The 19,484-nt window shown below is 38.6% G+C and overlaps 1 protein-coding gene across 1 annotated transcript in view; it reads right to left on the reverse strand.

Annotated features, from left to right (window-relative positions):
* Positions 1-19,484, reverse strand: part of DLD (dihydrolipoamide dehydrogenase) — a 34,970-nt gene that overhangs the window by 8,998 nt on the left and 6,488 nt on the right. Inside the window, 7 exon segments of the mRNA XM_030307759.1 lie at positions 12,071-12,114; positions 12,117-12,153; positions 12,679-12,822; positions 13,858-13,958; positions 15,591-15,660; positions 16,226-16,294; positions 16,773-16,852. Coding sequence (XP_030163619.1) covers positions 12,071-12,114; positions 12,117-12,153; positions 12,679-12,822; positions 13,858-13,958; positions 15,591-15,660; positions 16,226-16,294; positions 16,773-16,852 — 545 coding nt within the window.

Below are 19,484 nucleotides of genomic sequence, written 5' to 3' on the forward strand. Positions count from 1 at the left end.
ACAGAAATCAGTTGCATTCTTATACACTAACAATGAAGCAACAGAAAGACAAATAAAGAAACTGATCCCATTCACAACTGCACCAAGAATCATAAAATACCTAGGAATAAACCTAACCAGGGATGTAAAAGATCTGTATGCTGAAAACTATAGAAAGCTTATGAAGGAAATTGAAGAAGATATAAAGAAATGGAAAAACAATCCATGCTCATGGATTGGAAGAATAAATATTGTTAAAATGTCAATACTACCCAAAGCTATCTATACATTCATTGCAATCCCAATCAAAATTGCACCAGCATTCTTCTCGAGGCTAGGACAAGCAATCCTAAAATTTATATGGAACCACAAAAGACCCCGAATAGCCAAAGTAATTTTGAAGAAGACCAGAGCGGGAGGTATCACAATCCCAGGCTTTAGCCTCTACTACAAATCTGTAATCATCAAGACAGCATGGTATTGGCACAAAAACAGACACATAGACCAATGGAATAGAGACTCCAGAATTGGACGCACAAAAGTATGGCCAACTAATCTTTAACAAAGCAGAAAAGAACATCCAATGGAAAAAAGACAGTCTCTTTAACAAATGGTGCTGGGAGAACTGGACAGCAACATGCAGAAGAATGAAACTAGACCCCTTTCTTATACCATTCACAAAAATGAACTCAAAATGGATAACAGACCTGAATGTGAGACAGGAAACCATCAAAACCATAGAGGAGAAAGCAGGAAAAGACCTCTCTGACCTCAGCCGCAGCAATTTATTTGACACATCTCCAAAGGCAAGGGAATTAAAAGCAAAAATGAACTATTAGGACCTCATCAAGATAAAAAGCTTCTGCACAGCAAAGGAAACAATCAACAAAACTAAAAGGCAACCAACGGAATGGGAAAAGACATTTGCAAATGACATATCGGACAAAGGGCTAGTATCCAAAATGTGTAAAGAGCTCACCAAACTCCACACCCGAAAAACAAATGATCCAGTGAAGAAATGGGCAGAAAACATGAATAGACACTTCTCTAAAGAAGACATCCAGATGGCCAACAGGCACATGAAAAGATGCTCAACATCGCTCCTCATCAGAGAAATACAAATCAAAACCACACTCAGATATCACCTCACGCCAGTCAGAGTGGCCAAAATGAACAAATCAGGAGACTAGATGCTGGCGAGAATGTGGAAACGGGAACCCTCTTGCACTGTTGGTGGGAATGCAAACTGGTGCAGCCACTCTGGAAAGCAGTGTGGAGGTTCCCCCCAAAATTAAAAATAGATCTACCCTATGACCCAGCAATAGCACTGCTAGGAATTTACCCAAGGGATACAGGAGTGCTGACGCATAGGGGCACTTGTACCCCAATGTTTATAGCAGCACTTTCAACAATAGCCAAATTAGGGAAAGAGCCTAAATGTCCATCAACTGATGAATGGATAAAGAAATTGTGGTTTATATACACAATGGAATACTATGTGGCAATGAGAAAGAATGAAATATGGCCCTTTGTAGCAACGTGGATGGAACTGGAGAGTGTTATGCTAAGTGAAATAAGCCATACAGAGAAAGACAGATACCATATGTTTTCACTCTTATGTGGATCCTGAGAAACTTAACAGAAACCCATGGGGTAGGGGAAGAAAAAAAAAAAAAGGTTAGAGAGGGAGGGAGCCAAACCATAAGAGACTCTTAAAAACTGAGAACTGAGGGTTGATGGGGGTGGGAGGGAGGGGAAGGTGGGCGATGGGTATTGAGGAGGGCACCTGTTGGGATGAGCTTTGGCCGTTGTATGGAAACCAATTTGACAATAAATTTCATATTAAAAAATAATAATAAATAAATAAACTTATGGAAGAAAACACAGGAAAGAATCTTTGTGACCCTGAGTGAGGCTCACACACCACCACAAGCACAATCCATGAAAGAAAAAAAAAGATGAAAGATAAAAGAGACGTCAAAATTTAAAACTTCTCTCTAAAAGCTAATATTAAGAATACAGAAAAGGCAGACTGAGAAAAAATATTTGTAAGACAGCTATATGATAAAGAATTTATATTCTTTGCACAAAGATGTCTCAAAATTCAATAAAACAAATTGAAAAAAAGAGAAAACATTTAAATGCCAGGAAAGACAATACAGAGATGGCAAGTAAGCACATAAAAAGATGCTCGATGTTACAAGCCACTAGGGAAATGCAAATGAAAACCCGAGACCCCAGAGCACACCTGTTAAGAGTGGCTCGAGTCAAGAAAGCAGTGCCGAAATAGCGATAAGGAGGCAGAGCAGCTCACGCTGCCAGCGACCGCACGACAGGGCAGCCGCGCTCCACAGCACAGCTCCTTGGAAGGCTAAACACTGAATTACCGCTTGACCCAACAACTCCACCACCAGGTACATGTGCAAGAGACGTGAAAACACGCGTCCAGACAAGAACCTGTACACAGACGGTCACGGCAGTGAAACACGTAGCGTCAAAGTGGAAACAAGCCCTATGTCCACCAACTGATGAATGGATAAACAAAACGTGCTAGGGCCACAGGATGGAATACTTGGCTATAAAGAGTTATCAAGTATGGGGCGCCCAGGTGGCTCAGTCAGTTGAGCATCCCGACTTCAGCTCAAGTCATGATCTTGCAGTTCGTGGGTTCGAGTCCTGCATTGTGCTCTGTGCTGACAGCTCAGAGCCTAGAGCCTGGAGCCTGCTTTGGATGCTGTGCCCCTCCCTCTCTCCCTCTCTCTCTCCCTCCCCAACTTGCACTCTGTGTGTCTCTCTCTAAAATAAGCATTAAAACAAAAAAAGTTATCAAGTATATATAAACCTTGAGAACATTATGCTAAGTGAAGAAGCCACAGATTTAAATGCCATGAATCCCATTTATACGGAAAGTCCCAAATAGGCAATTTCAGGGTCAGAGAAAGTAGGTTAGCGGTTTCCAGCGCCAGGGAGAAGGGAGGAATGTAGAGTCACTGCCAATGGACACAAGGTTTCTTTCTGAGGTGACGAAAATGCTCTGGAATTAAGACCGTGATGACAAGTGCACAACTATGTGAACATCCTAAAAAACCACTGAATCGTACACTTTCAGTGGGTAAAGGATACACAAGACTATATCGCAATAAAGGTGTTAAAAAAAAAACACTTCTCTGAACCTAAATCAGAAAGTAAGAAACAGTAAGAGTATGTCAAATCAATGCTGTACACCTGAAACTAATATTATGTCAATTATACTTCAACAAAAAGAAAATTATAAGAACACATGTGATATATATCCATAAAAGAATATTATTCAGCCACAAAAAAATGAACAAAATCCTGACATTTCCCAAAACAGCAAAAAGAAATAGGAAGAACCATGGGAAATAATACACATCATCTTGAAGTCTATAATTCAAAGTAGGGGACAGTGACCATAGCTAGCTAGACAAATGCTTTACTCTTCAGGAAAATCTAAGAATTTCAAAATCCTTAGAGATGGGAAAACTCCAATAGTATCTACCAGTTATTAGACATTAGAGCTTATTGGATGTTTGGTACCGGATTAAGTGTATTACAGGTTACTACTTTACTAAGTCCCAACAATAATCCCGTAAGGCAGTTATTCTTATTAAAATGGGGATTTACATGATGAATCAACTAGTTCAGAGGCTAACTGAACAAGGACATACAGTCACTAACAAGCAGAGCTGAAATTCAAATTTGTATCTGATTCTAAAACTTTATATTAAACTGGAACAGGAAAAGGTAATATAGTCTACATATTATATACATATAGACATATGTAAACGTCTATATACTATACGTATATAGTAAAACATATATAGTCACGTGAGTAATCTTTATGATAAAAAGGTAAATAAGACCACACAGTAAGTTACTTCTAATAAGTTTAAATTAAAAAAAAAGACATCTGTGAAAACATTCAATATAGTGACACCTAAAACATGAAGATGTTTGAAATGACCCAAGACTTGTAAAAATACCCCAAAGTACTGAAATGAAAGACAGAAGTATTGCTTCAGATATTATTATACTTACCAACAAAAGAAAGTAAATCTATATTATTTTCTTCTTGCTCGTTTTATCCACCCATGAGAACAATTTTCAAAGTGGAGTGAATAGAGGAAATACTAAGAAACTAGTCAATTTTTTTAAGTTAACTCTCCAGTCAAATCAGATTATAACTGGATAACAGAGACACTGTCAGTAAACTCTGGGAACTTAATCGGCATAAGGGAAATGTCACAAAGGGTGCCAGACAGGCAATACCTTGCCTAAAATTTTGCAAAGTGAAAAGAAAATATTCTGGAAAATAGATTCTGAAATTTATTTCAGAGGTCAATCCCCACTAAATACTAGAAGACATTATTGAACAGCTGGTTTGAAAATCATTAGATACTACCCCAAGTGTTCCAAACAGGTCATGTCAACAATTTTCTGAAGGCTTTTCTGGACTGAATAATAATGCAGGATATTTTCATCAGCAGCAAAGTTGTCAAAAAAGAAAAAAAAAATCTCATATCCTATAGATGTGACAGATCAATGGAGATTCAAATCCATTTGTAAGCAGCTTAAAAAGTGTACAGTCAGATGGCTCTCTATACTTCATACTGACATGAATGACACCAGAGATGGATTCATTAACCAATTTAGACAAATCAGATGATAGACCGCATGCCTCAGTCAACAGTCTTCCCAGATCTATTTACCCATGGCAAGAAAAAGCAGGTAAGTGTAAGGATGCAAGAATCAAGAAAGAGGAAAAGACTGGAATAAGGGTACAAGTGAACATTAGATTAAAGCAAAGATAAAGGTTCATAATCCTTTATTGAGGTTTATTTATTTATTTTGGTTTAAAAAATCAGAATTCCTCAAGCAAAAGATGTGAAGTTTTCAACTGACTACAAACTCGATAGTCTTTAAAAAAGAAAAATAACTCAACTGATCTTAAAGGACGAAGAAAAGAAGTACATTACATTAAAAGTACATTTACATATCAAAAGAAGTTCTCTCCATTATCCAGAATATAATGCTTAGTTTTGATTTTTTTTTAAGTTTATTTTGATAAAGAAAGATGGACAGAGAGAATCCCAAGCAGACTCCACTCTCAGTGCAGAGCCCGACAAGGGGCTTGATCCCATGTGAGATCATGACCTGAGCTGAAATAAAGAGTCGGACAGACGGTTAACCAACTGAACCACACAGATGCCCCTATTATGCTTAGTTCTAAACACCATTTACAAGTGACCCTGACAGACCAAAGTGGATCAGAAGGATGACAACAAAATAATGGATCCGGTACCTACAAGACCTAGGTAAAAAGCATTAAGGAAAGCAACAGAGATTCAAATATGAATGACACTCAGTCTTTGCCTTCAAGGAGCTTACAGTCTTGTAGTAAAGACAGACATAAACAAATAAATGCAAAATACTGTCAATTAGTAGGCGATACAAACACAGACATACCATACTAAGACTCAAAGACAGAAAGACTTGCACTTTCTCAGAAAAAAGGAAGTCTTTGCTAAAAAAGTAACTTGTAAGGTGACTTTTGAAAAGTATTTATTATATTAGCAAATGTTTACTCAGCAATAATAAAAGCTAACATATGACGACTTATTTCATACCAGCCACTGTGCTGCGTGAAGATGCACAGAAGTGCAGCCACAACCTCCGCCTTCATGCAGTTTATGACTTAACAAAAGAGACACAAGTGAACCAGTAGTATCAGTGAACTGAGATCAATTCTGTAACAAGCACAGGGTGCAAGGGAACACTCAGCGAGAGCACTTAAGGGCATGTAGGGCAGTGGAGGAAGGCTCTGAGAGTGCAGGGACCAGGAGAAGGAACACATGTTCTGAACAGAAGGCCTACAGATAAAACAAAGAGTGCAGCTGGTTCAGAAACTGGTATTTCGCTCTACATGGAACACAGTTTGAGAGACAGAGTGCCCAGAAATGAGGCTGGAGACGTGAGCCAGTGCCACATCATGCTAGCCTTTCAATAACAGTAAAGATTTTGGATTTATCCTAATGACTACAGTTAGTGAAGGATTTTTAGCAGGGAAGGGACAGGATTACATTTGTGTTATAAAGGACTTCAGCCCCTATGGGAGATTAGATTAGAAACGACACTGGCCTCAACAAGGATAAGCAGATGTGTGAAAAGGCGGCTATATCCATGACATCTAGGTCTCACAGTATCACATTAGGACCCAGTGACTCAGTATGAGGCACGATGGCATCAGAGAAGTCGTGTCATTCCCAAACTTCCTGCTCAAGCCTCTAGATGTGCGGTGGTATGACTCACTAAGATGAGAAATACTAACAAAGAAATGGGTTTTGTTTGGTTTTTTGGAGGGTGAAAAGAGGGAAAAGGGGGAGGGAAGAGTTAAGTTATAAACGTACTGAAATGAGTGTCTGTGGGACCTACAAGTAGAGGTGCTAGTTGGCACTTAGATATAAAAGTCCTGAAATGTCCAAGATGGCAGCAGAGGAAGACCTTGAATTTACCTCCCACAGACACAAGAAATCCATACCTGCACATACGGCAATCCCTCCTAAAGAGCTGAGAATAGACTGAACAGCTTCCGTACAACAAAGACTGAGACACAGTAATGACAGGAAACTGACCCCAACATTACAAACTGCAGTAGGAAGAGACAGGACTGAGGAGCCACGTGCAAATTCACCCACCCAGGGTCACAACAAAAAACAAAACAATCTTTTAAAGAGCAGAAAGACTATACAAGTGGAGAAAACTCATTTACTAACCATACAGCACGGGCCAGATGGTGGGGACTGCTGGAAAGCCCCCCAGAGATGGAGACGCTAAGAGGCACCGCTGTTTATGCTCTCCCTTCACCTTGGTAGTGCAGACAGGAGCAGGGTCCAGGCGCTCTAAACGGACTGCTGACTCAGTGGCCCTGGGCTCCTGGCCCACACCTACCATAGCTCCAGCTGTCCAACTAGGGCTGCCCCAGCACAACACACACAAGAAAACCCCCAGCCTGTGCCCACTACAACTCCATCTCCAGCTGTCCTGCCAAGGCAACTTGGGTGCAAAGCACCCCAGGTACCCTCACCGATGCAGCCAGGGAGCCCCCTGTGGAGTGCTGCAGCTGGCACCCACCCCAGCTCCAGCCATCCCACCAGGGTAGACCAACACAGAGAACCCCAGGACCTGCCAGACCACATCTGATTCAGCTCCAGCTGTCCTATTAGGGTGGCCCTGGCACAAAGCAGCCCAAGATGCCCCAGCCTGTGCCCACTCCAGCTCCAGCCAGAAAGCCAAAGCCATCAGGAACATGGAGTCTACACAGGGGAAATTCCTATACAAGGCCACTCTTTCAAGAATGGGAGAGGTAGCCCTTTCACCTAATTCACACAAACAAACACAGGAAGTCAGATAAAATGAGGAAACAGAGGAATATGCTCCAATCAAAAGAACAAAAGGAACAGCAGAAAACAACTAAACAGACAAGCAATCTACTTGATAAAGAGTTCAAAGTAATGGTCATAAAGGAGCCCACAGGACTACAAAGAAGAGTGGATGGGGGCGCCTGGGTGGCGCAGTCGGTTAAGCGTCCGACTTCAGCCAGGTCACGATCTCGCGGTCCGTGAGTTCGAGCCCCGCGTCGGGCTCTGGGCTGATGGCTCAGAGCCTGGAGCCTGCTTCCGATTCTGTGTCTCCCTCTCTCTCTGCCCCTCCCCCGTTCATGCTCTGTCTCTCTCTGTCCCAAAAATAAATAAACGTTGAAAAAAAAAAAAAAACAAAAAAACAAAGAAGAGTGGATGAACTCAGTAAGGACCTCAACAAAGTGATAGAAAATATGAAAAAGAACCAATCAGAGTTGAAGAACACATTAACCGAAGTGAAAAATACACTAAAGGGAATCAATGGCAGATTAGAGGATGCAGGAGACCAGTTCAGTGATCTGGAAGACCGGATAGTAGGAAGCACCCAAGTTGAACAGCAAAAAAATAAATGACAGGTTAAAGGACCCCTGGGACAACATCAAGCAGAAAAAAAATTTACATTATAGGGGTCCGGGAGAAGAAAGAGCAAAGGGCAGAAAACTTATTTGAAGAAATAATAGCTGAAAATTTCTCTAAACAGACATCCATGTCCAGGAAGCAAGAGAGCCATAAACAAAAATGAACCCAAAGAAGTCCACACTAAGACGCATAATCATTAAAATGTCAGAAATTAAAAGATAAAGAGAGAATCTTAAAAGCAGCAAGAGAAAAGCAACTAGTTACACAGCAGGGAAACCCCCATGAGGCTATCAGCTAATTGTTCAGAAGAAACCCTGTAGGCCAGAAGGGAGTGGCAGGATATATTCAAAGTGCTAAAAAGACGAAACCTACAACCAAGTATACTCTACCCAGCAAGGTTGCCATTTGGAACTAAAGGCAAGACAAAGAGTTTCCCAGACAAACAAAAGTTAAAGTAGTTCATCACCAATGAACCGGCCTTACAAGAAACGGTAAAAGGACTTCTTTAAGCAAAAAGACCATACCGAGAAGAAATTATGACCCAAAAAAATTTCACTCATAAAAACAAACATAGTAGAGGTAGTAGTTCAATCACTTACAAAGAAAGTTAAAAGACTAAAAAGCAGCACATTTATAAATAAAATATTAGTTAAGGGAACTCAATTAGAAAATGTAAAATATAACATACACATAAAACATAGAAGTGGGCAGTAAAAATACAGTCCTTTTAGAAGATGCTCAAACTTAAGTGACCATCAACTTAACACTTATATATACTTATTATGTTATATAGTATCATTATAAGTTATACAGTATCATTATAAGTATCATTATAAGTATGTTACTTAGAATCCTATATACTTAGGATGTTATCTATGAACCTCATGGTAACCACAAAGCAAAAACCTGTAATAGACACACAAAAATTGAGAGAGAGAAAGCCAAGCATAACACCAAAGAAAGTCCTCAATCACAAGGAAAAAGAGCAAGAGAACTACAAAAACAATGAGGACACAAGTAACAAAAGGCACTAAGTACATACCCATCAATAATTACTTTAAATGTAAATAAATGCTCCAATCAAAAGACATGGCTGATGGAACGGATAAAAAAACAAGATCCATCTATATGCTGCCTACAAGAGACTTGCTCAGAAAATACAGACCAAAAGGGAAGGGATGGAAAAAGATATTCCATGCAAATGGTATCCAAAAAAGCCAGGGTATCAACACTTACATTATACAAACAGACTTTAAAATAAAATAAAAATTAAAATAAATAAAATATAAAGACTGTAACAAGAGACAAGGGCACTGCATAATGACAAAGGGATCAATCCAACAAGAGAACGTAACAATTATAAGTATCTATGCAACCAATATCGGAGCACCTAAATGTATGAACATAAAAACAGACATACACAGAGGAATGACGTAACATAGTAACAGCAGGGGACACCCAACTTGCATCAATGGAGAAAATCAAGCAGAAAGTCAATAAGGAAACCGTGTCTTGAACAAGACATCAGACTAGATGGACCTAACAGAACATTCACAACATTCCATCCAAAACAACAGAAAACACATTCTTTTCAAGTGCACGTGGAACATTCTCCAGGATATGCCACCAAAAAGGTCTCACCAAATTGAAAATTAAAATCAGGGGCACCTGGGTGGCTCAGTTGGTTAAGCATCCGACTTCAGCTCAGGTATGATCTCACGGTCCGTGAGTTCGAGCCCCGCGTTGGGCTCTGTGCTGACAGCTCAGAGCCTGGAGCCTGCTTCAGATTCTGTGTCTCCCCCAAGCCCCCCTCTCTCTCTCCCCCCCAACTTGTGCTCTCTCTTAAAAAATAAACATGAAAAAAATAAAAATAATAAAAATTAAAAACAAAAAAAAGGATTCATCATGATGAAGTTAGATCTATTCTGGAGACGGTTCAGTATCCTCCAATCAATCAATGTGACACGCCACATTAACAAAATGAATGATGATCAGGAACACAACAAGATGGCCACTCCCACCACCTTCACCCCAGCCACAGCAACCAGACAAGAAATAAAAGGCATCCAAACTGGTAAGAAAGAAGTAAAACTCACATCTGAGGATGACAGAACACTATACACAGAAAACCCTCAAGACTCCACCCAAAAACCATCAGAATAAATGGATTCAGTGAAGATGCAGCATATACAAAACCAACATATACAAACTGGTTACACTTCTATACACTAATAACTAAGTGGCAGAAAGAAATTAAGAAATAATTGCATTTACAATTGCACCAAAAAGATGAATACCTAGGAAAAACTTAACTGAGCAGGTGAAAGACATACACTCTGAAAACTTTCAAACACTGATGAAAGACATACCATGCTCAGACTGGAAGAATTAAGATTGTTAAAATGTCCATACTCTCCAAAGCAATCCAAAGGCTCAATGCAATCCTACCAAAATACCACAAGTAATTTTCACAGAACTAAAACAAATAATCTTAAAATTTGTACAGAACCACAAAAGACCCATAATAGCCAAAGCAATCTTGAGAAATAAAAACAAAGCTGGAGGTAACACAATCCCAGATTTCAAGATATACTACAAAAATACAATAATCGAAAAAGTGTATTAATGGCACAAGAGAGACACACAGACCAATGAACAAACTAGGAAGCCCAGAAATAAACCTATGTTTATATGGTCTATAATAAAGAAAGAAAACTTACGCAATAGGGAAAAGACAGTCTCTTTAATAATGGTGTCAGGAAAACTGAACAGTCACACGTCAAAGAATGAAACTGGACCACTTTCTACACCATACACAAAAATAAACTCAAAATGGATTAAAGACCTAATGTAAGACCTGAAACTATAAATTCCTAGCAGAAAACAGGTAGCAATCTATCAGACATAAGCTTTAGCAACATTTTTCATAACATATTGCAAATACCATATGATTTCACTTGTATGTGGAATCAAAAAAAAAAAAAAAAGAACTAAACACAACAAAACAAACAACACAGAAAAAGACCCATAAATACAGAGAACTGGTGCTTGCCAGAAGGGAGGGGAGGGGAGTGGCAGAATGGGCAAAAAGTGACAGAGTGGGAGGTACACGCTTCCAGTTACAGAATGAGTAAGTCCTGGGGATAAATGGTACAGCACAGGAAGTAATAGCAGTACTGTCATAGAGTCTTACGGTGTGAGGTGGGGCCGCATCTGTGGTGAGCACAGCGTGATATACAGAACTGAGGAGTCACTAAGTTGTACACCTGCCAGCAGGGATGAGAGAACAAGGAGGCAAGGGACTCAAAAGAGTGGCTAAGTGATGGACTATGGAATCTAAGTGGATCAGGAAAGCAGTCAAGACAGGACGTGCAGAGAGCAAAGACACAGAGAGACCCAAGGACTAGAGCACCTGATAAACCACCTGTGTGCTGAGAAAACCTGAGTAAGAGAGGAAAGGAGGTTATGGTTAGAGAACACAACGTCTGAATTTGTGATTTCACAAGTGAAGCAGTTCTTTGTGCTATCAAGATCCAACAGCCCTGGGAAAGGATACCTGAAAATGGAGAGAAGAGGTTGCTGGTAATACAGAAAAGTCAACAGATGGACAGGAAGGGAGAACAAGGAAGGCAGAAAAGCATGAAACAGCAAGGTTCTCAGGAGAACTGCAAGTAGTCTGACAAAACTTAAGAGGGATCAAGATAAGGATGGAGAGGGGGAAGAGCCAGACCACAGAAGTCATATCTGAAAGCTAATTTGCTCAAGATGAGAACTGTCTTCTGAAGGACTGAAGGGCTGTCAGATTTTTTAAACATCCATCCTAGGAAACAGAAAGGGTAGAAGATACAGGGAAGCAGATTTCAAATAAAGAGAATATTCTAATGACTAACGATTATATAAATTGGTTGTCTTAAAAATAGTATTCTAGTAATACTAGAAGTGTTAAGCAAAACTCAATGCTGATCTGCCTACAATGTTGTAAAAAGAATCAACAGGAGACCATTAAGTTCCTTCCAACTCCATGAAGGCAGTAAGAGAAGAAAAGGCATTACTTACCAATTCTACACCTATACTCCTGCACCAATGACAACCATCTTTTCTGGAACTTTTTTAAAGATAGAGCACCTGTAGACGACACTATTGTATCTTCATCAATCTATAACAAAATATATACAATCAAAATGATTTGGAAAAACCTACTGCCTTATAAATGAGCTCACAAAAAATACTAAGACATTTATCTGTTCTGAGGTATCTATGACTTCTATCCTTACATTCAATTCTTTTTAATATAATTTATTGTCAGACTGGCTTCCATACAACATCCAGTGCTCATCCCAACAAGTGCCCTCCTCAGTGCCCATCACCCATTTTCCCCTCTCCCCATCCCTTACAGTTCATTTTAACAAATCCCATTAAAAATACTCACTTGGAATTTCATCATTCAATATTTCAAAACAAAAATGGTCCATTTAACTACAAAATGAACCCAAGTCTATCTTAATATGAAATGTTCTATTTCTGGTCAAAATCACTGCAAAATAGAGACAGCTTCCCAAAGCTGAGTGTCAACATATGGTATTTCAGTTAGAAATTTTTCATTCAAAGTGCATAAATAGCATGATAAAGTAGTTATAAAGGTCTTCCTGAAGGAAGGTTATAACAGTTGTAAAAAGCATACCGTGATTCCAGGAAAAGGAGTAACTTCTGACCCTGTAGCTATAAGAATGTTCTTTGTATCAATAACTTGAGTGCTGCCATCGGCTTTCATAGCAGTGACCTGATTTTTGCCCGTTATCTTTCCATATCCATTTACGTGAACAACCTTAATAAAATAATATTTATACATTCACAAGTTTAAAATGATGTTTGCAATTAAAAAAACATGGGGCGCCTGGTGCCTCAGTTGGTTGAGGATCCAACTTCGGCTCCGGTCATGATCTCACGGTTTGTGAGTTCGAGCTCCGCATCAGGCTTTGTGCTGACAGCTTACTCAGAGAGCCTGGAGCCTGCTCTGGTTTCTGTCTCCCTTTCTCTCTGCCCCTGCCCTGCTCACACTCTGTCCTCTGTCTCTCTCAAAAATAAACATTAAAAAAAATTTTTTTAAATAAAAATAAAAAAACATGATTAATGGGGGGGAAAATAAAAGCACTCTATTAAATAATACACCCAGTACAAAATACTTCCTTACTCAATAAGGTTACGCGTAGAGCAGCAAAAAACTTGTTATATACGTCAGGGAATCTACTTCAGGTTAGCACACGGTTTTAAATTAATATCCCCAGCAGGGAAAAAAAAAAAAAGATAGGGGTGCCTGTGTGGCTCAGTCAGTTAAATAGCCAACTTCTGTTCAGGTCATGATCTCATGGTTTGTGGGTTCAAGCCCCGTGTCAGGCTCTGTGCTGACAGCTCAGAGCCTGGAGCCTGCTTCGGATTCTGTGTCCCCCTTCTCCCTCTGCCCCTCCCCCACTCATACTCAGTCTCTCACTCTCTCTCAAAAATAAATATTAAAAATATATATATAGGGGCGCCTGGGTGGCGCAGTCAGTTAAGCGTCCGACTTCAACCAGGTCACGATCTCGCGGTCCGTGAGTTCGAGCCCCGCGTCAGGCTCTGGGCTGATGGCTCAGAGCCTGGAGCCTGTTTCCGATTCTGTGTCTCCCTCTCTCTCTGCCCTCGCCCGTTCATGCTCTGTCTCTCTCTGTCCCAAAAATAAATAAACGTTGAAAAAAAAAAATTAAAAAAAAATATATATATATATAATACCCCCAAGCATTAAGTTCTAAGGGCATCACTCTATCAGCAGAATGTTTCATATGAACATAAGATAAAGTAGGCATCTGAACATTAAAACACTGACCTTATTCTGTTTGAATAAGTGGGCAATTCCACCAGTTAAAGCTTTTACCGCTGTACTCTTCTGCTCCATCATCTTCTCTAAATTCAAGCGAACTTCAGACACTGTAATTTGTTAAATAAATCTTTAGTCCTTAGCTAAATTCTTGACGCAATGTGATATTTTTCACTAATCAGGTCTGGAAAATTTCAGCTTAATGCTTACAGAACTGTAAAAAAGGCAGTGTTAAAACTTCTCATGTAGTAACTGCTAGAATAATTGTAGCTCGCAAACAGGCCAACAGCAACACATCATGGTCAATAAAACTTATCAAACACAGTAAAAAGTCCACCTTTGGGAAAAATGCAGTCCAAAATACACATTACATCCCACGTGGCAACATACTCATTCTCCGAACACATTATGATGATTATAAATCTGGATAGAATTAAATAGAGATGGCAAAGTAAAACAGCTGCAATTTTAAATAGGAACAACTTCACAAACAAAAACAAAAATACTCATCTGAAAACTTTAAATATAGAAACTTAACATAAAAGAGTTAATCAACTGGATTTAATCCCTCATTTGGGTCGCCTGGGTTTGCTCAGTTGGTTAAGCATCCGACTTCAGCTCAGGTCATGATCTCATGGTTTGTGGGTTCAAGCCCCGCATTAGGCTCCACACTGCAGAGACTGCTTGCAATGCTCTCTCTCCCTCTTTCTGTCTCTGATTCTCTACCACTTGCGTGTACTCTCTCTCTCTCTCAAAATAAATAAACTTAAAAAAAAAAAAAAATCCCTCATTTAACTCCGAACTCTGAAGCAACAACATAAGAAAACAAAGCAGCTCAACTCAATAGAACTTCAAAAGAGGGAGATCTTAGCAATCTGCACATGCAATCGACCCATATCTCAGAGATGAGGAAACAGAGACCCTGAGAGATCTGATTTACTTAGGTCATAGAACTAGAAGAGGAAGCTTGGCCTACGATGCAAGTCTCTTGACTAAACCCTGTTTCTTCTTTCCTGAGTCAGGAAAGTGGGTTTTGATTCTACCTTTCATCTACTTTGATATGTTTGCTTTAATGTGTACATATCACCTCTATACCCACTGGATTGCCTACTACAGCCCATTCTTTCAGAAACTACTGCAACAAACAAATGAAAGAAAAATGATTACCCCTCCATACCCACTGGTATGTTTAAGCTCTTTCTAGAACAGACTACCCTCCTGGATGTATCTGTCAACAATTGGTGAAAAAGGATGAAATAAAAACAGCCCAAAAAGAATGGTGGGAGACAAGATTTAACAAATTAAAATGAAATGCCCTCCTTTTACACTGGGTTGCATTCCCCACTCTCTCCTTTGTTCTTGCCACACTACCAACAACCTAAGCAGTCTGTCCATCCTTCCTTCCTTCCTTCCTTCCTTATCTGCCTAGAGCACTCAGGAATCCAGTGCCAACTCCCCACCTCAAGATCTCCAGGTTTCAGGGAAATTGAAACTGACTCTTCATACACATACACACACACACACACACACACACACAGCAGACTTCACACAAAAGTTGTCAAAGGAACAGAAGATGTCATAGTAGAAATCTGGATTTAAGCCTTAAGTAAATCTCTATTTTTAATATCTTTTTTTACTCTTTCCTCAATGAAACATGTATTACTCATTAGACATACAGAAGTCTTTAACTGGAAGAGTCAAGTATGGCTGGTAATATTGCTAAATATGAAAGGTATACTTACTTTCAATTCCCCTAGATGCAAAATCTTTTCCATGGGCCATATGGTAATAATGAGAGTTATTTAATAAAGCCTAAATAGACAAAATGATAAAATGTTAATAAGACTATATACGATAAAAAAGCACTTAAGAAATGACATCCCCTGCATGCAATAGTACAAAGGACTACAACAATTCACTTTCTGTTCTTATGTAATTAATCTAAGTCAAATAATGACACAATGTTCAACAGCAGGACTGAAAAACAAAACACCTTTACTTTCTTTAAAAGCAAAGGAATAGGTACCCTCTTCAGGGTGCAGGTGAAAAGGGCAGTCCTGTCTACATCCAAAAGCACCTAAAAGAATTTACTGCCTATGATCTGTTTCGTTGGTAAAGGAGAACTAAAGAGAAAAATGGAACATGAGAGTCTGTTTGAATGGAAAGGCTAGGGATTCCAAAACAAAGAAGCAATTTCAGGAATGTATGGCAGACTGCTGAAAGCACTGCTTAAGCTTTACCAAGGAGAACATGTTTTTTATCAACCTTGGGTTGTGTTATTTTTAGTAACTGTATTAGTCTAAGTTCTAGTCTTAACATATCCTTCTAGCTGGTGGCTATGACAGAAGCCTTTGCACTGTACGAAACACACGCTCACCTTAGAAGGGATACAACCGACATTCAAGCACGTTCCACCAAGCGTTTCATTTTTCTCAACGCATACTGTCTACAACCAAAGAAAATATTATTAAACGGCACATAACCTGCAGAGTTTCGTTCACTAAAATTCCCATGTATCTGTCCTAATTCTTGTACAAATAAGTTTGCATTTGTGAGAATGAATAGAGTCCTTTAAAATTTATCATCTGAGTAATACTAAATGCAGGCTAACCCAAATTGAATTATTCTAAGACATTTTTGTTTAACATTACCAAACACATGCTTTTAGTTCTATTACTGTTGCTTCCAAAGTGAAGTTAGTAGCCAAATGTGCGAAGCACTGTGGGGAGTTGGGAATAATGGACTCTGCTATTTCATGAGACTACCACAACTGAATAACACTCTTCACTCGTCTCAGGCCTAAATAGAACTTGTAGAATAAAGACATTATTTACCACTGTTATTTAGGTGCAAAGTATTTTGTGAATATGATCAACTCCTTCCAAATAAAAATAAATCAACACCTCGTTTAGTCTAAACTTTACCTTGAAGCCCAACTGGGCAGCTTTAATAGCGGCAACATATCCTCCGGGACCAGATCCTATCACTGTTACATCAGCATCAACTACAATAAAAGCAAATTGATATAAACAGTAAATTGCTTAATATGGACCAAAAATAGTACATTAAAAAAAACAAACAAAAAATCTGATACTTTAAACCTCCAAGAAAGTACAAGGAACCAGAATTTTCTACCCAGTACTATTTTATTCCTAGGTACTTAACATTCTTTGATGTTAACTAAAACTGGCATTTTTAAATTTCATATTCTATTTGTTCATTATGACATATGGAAATACAACAGAGTTCTATATCCACTGTATCCACTGACCTTGCTAAATTCCACACTGTTTTACTTAATACAAGACAGGCTTTTAGTGACACTAGAAGACACATCTGCATGAGGGAGAGAACTTTGGAATCTGACATACTTGTCTTCAAATCTCAGCTCTAACATTTATTAGCTGTGTAACCAAGTGACTTAATTTTTCTGTCATAAAAGAAACAATAACACTACCTTAAATGACTAACGTTAGGATTAAATTTTGTATATCCTTAGAGCTGTCAATAATTTAAGAATAATATGATTCCAGGTACTGTACTTGAGATACAGGGAGGAAAAACCAGCTTCCCTGTAATAGATGGCAAACACGTTTTGGACTTTATTTGAATACTGATAAATTTCATATGGTTTATAATAACAGGCTAACCAGAACATTAAGTGAACTACTCTGGACATTTACCATATGAAGACAGAAAAGGAAATTAACTTTGATCAGCAGCCTTAGTAATATAATAATTATAATGCAAATGGAAAAGAAGTCCAATTATTCCCACTGTTCTCAAGCCAACTTCAAATAAAAATACACTGGCTGAAAGAGTTAGGAGACAGTCTCCCTTCTCCTCCGCCTCTACTACCCTTAGAACCCCAAGCATTTAGCAGTTTATAACACATTTTCACATCTATTATCCTGTTTGATTCTCAGAACTTCTTATGAGACGGTAAGGATGGCATATAACTGACATTTCACAGATAAGAAACCACTAGTTCAGAGAGATCAGTTAACTTGCCCAACGTCATATAGCAAGTGACTGGCAGAGACAAAATTTAAGCTTTTGTCTCTATTTCCAATGGTCATCCCATTATTCAATGGTATTCTATTCCTCAATTTCAACTATCATAAACTAAAATCCTAAGAGCAATAATCAAGCTTTATAATTATTAGACATCTAACCTTAGGAGAGTAATTTAACCTGTTTCACTTCACCTTCAGTTTCTCTAACTGCAAAATAAAGACTACAAAAAAACCTACTTCACAGGGGCATGATACAAAATATGCAAATAGCTTAGCACAATACTTGGAGCATACATAATAAATATTTGCTATATGGTAGCTATATTCTGACCTCTGAAGATGGCAGTTTTAATTTCTGATCATCCTCCTCAAGAAACACCCACCCCTCCAGGGATGGGAGTGCTAGTATCATCAAAAAACTTCTGCAGGACTGAAAAGAAACACAGAACCCCTGAACTAAGAAGTTATCCAACCCACAAACCTAAGAATCCTTCCTACTGAATAAATAAAAGTACTGATTCTCTCTTGTTATATCAAATGATAATTAGGATCTACTCAGTACATGAAAAAAAATATATAGCTAGTCCAACACATGAAAAAAGGATCGTTTCAAGTTCATCGATCCACTTGTGCTCTTGGCTACGCTGTCTGGTTCCCTGATTCATGTTCAGAATTAAGTACATAATAAAGTATGTATCTATTTCAAGTTTGAACCAAATGATGGCCTAAACAATATTCTTAATTTTTAATTCACAGTAATGAAACACAAGCTACAAAAAAACAGGTTTCTTTGCTGAATTTTTAACATCTTTTCTGATTAAAGTATATGTTAATTAAATAAATTTAAACATGAAATAGCCAAAAATTTTAGTTTCATTTCCCATCGTGCTCTTAGATTTTTTTTAACTATACAAAATACCAAAAATTAAAACCATTCACCCCTCACTGAAGATATTAGATGTACCGTTCCATCAGAACACCACTAAAGTGCTAAGGAGAACAAAAAAGAAGGGAAAAAGGAAAATTCTCTGAAGATCAGTCCAGCTGAGACTATAGGAGGGTGTGATCCAGTAACAAACCTTCAAAACAAGCCAGTATTTAGGGGATGTCTGCAATTTACTTTTAAATGTGTCAAAAAAGTAAGGTGGACTGAAGTGTGGCTAAATGGATGAACAGATACATGACAGTTTAAGTACAGTAAAATGTCAGTGGAAGTATCTATGAATGTTCACTGGAAAATTCTTACAACTTTTCCGAACATTTGCGATTTTTCATAACGAAGGTTGCAAAGACAAACCAGTTGGCTCTCACCTATACAAAGGCTGCACGCAGGTGAAAAGTTTACAACACACAATTCTGACTCACCACCTCCTTGTCCAAAAGCATTTCTCAATTTGATTCCCACATACACTTTTAAAAACCAGGATACAGACAAATAATTAAATGAAACACATTAAGGAACACTTGATGGTTAATTTTACAAAATTAGGCTCTAGCCTTTAAGAGTGAAAAAGAAAAACCAAACAGGATACACAAATCAGTATCATGGGAGAAAGATGACTAAGTTAAAAGTACGGCAGAAGACAGCTACATAGCAATCTGCAATTTTAGGTGGCAGTG

This window comes from Lynx canadensis, chromosome A2, assembly GCF_007474595.2.
Source record: "Lynx canadensis isolate LIC74 chromosome A2, mLynCan4.pri.v2, whole genome shotgun sequence".
In the NCBI taxonomy this organism is placed as follows: domain Eukaryota; kingdom Metazoa; phylum Chordata; class Mammalia; order Carnivora; family Felidae; genus Lynx; species Lynx canadensis.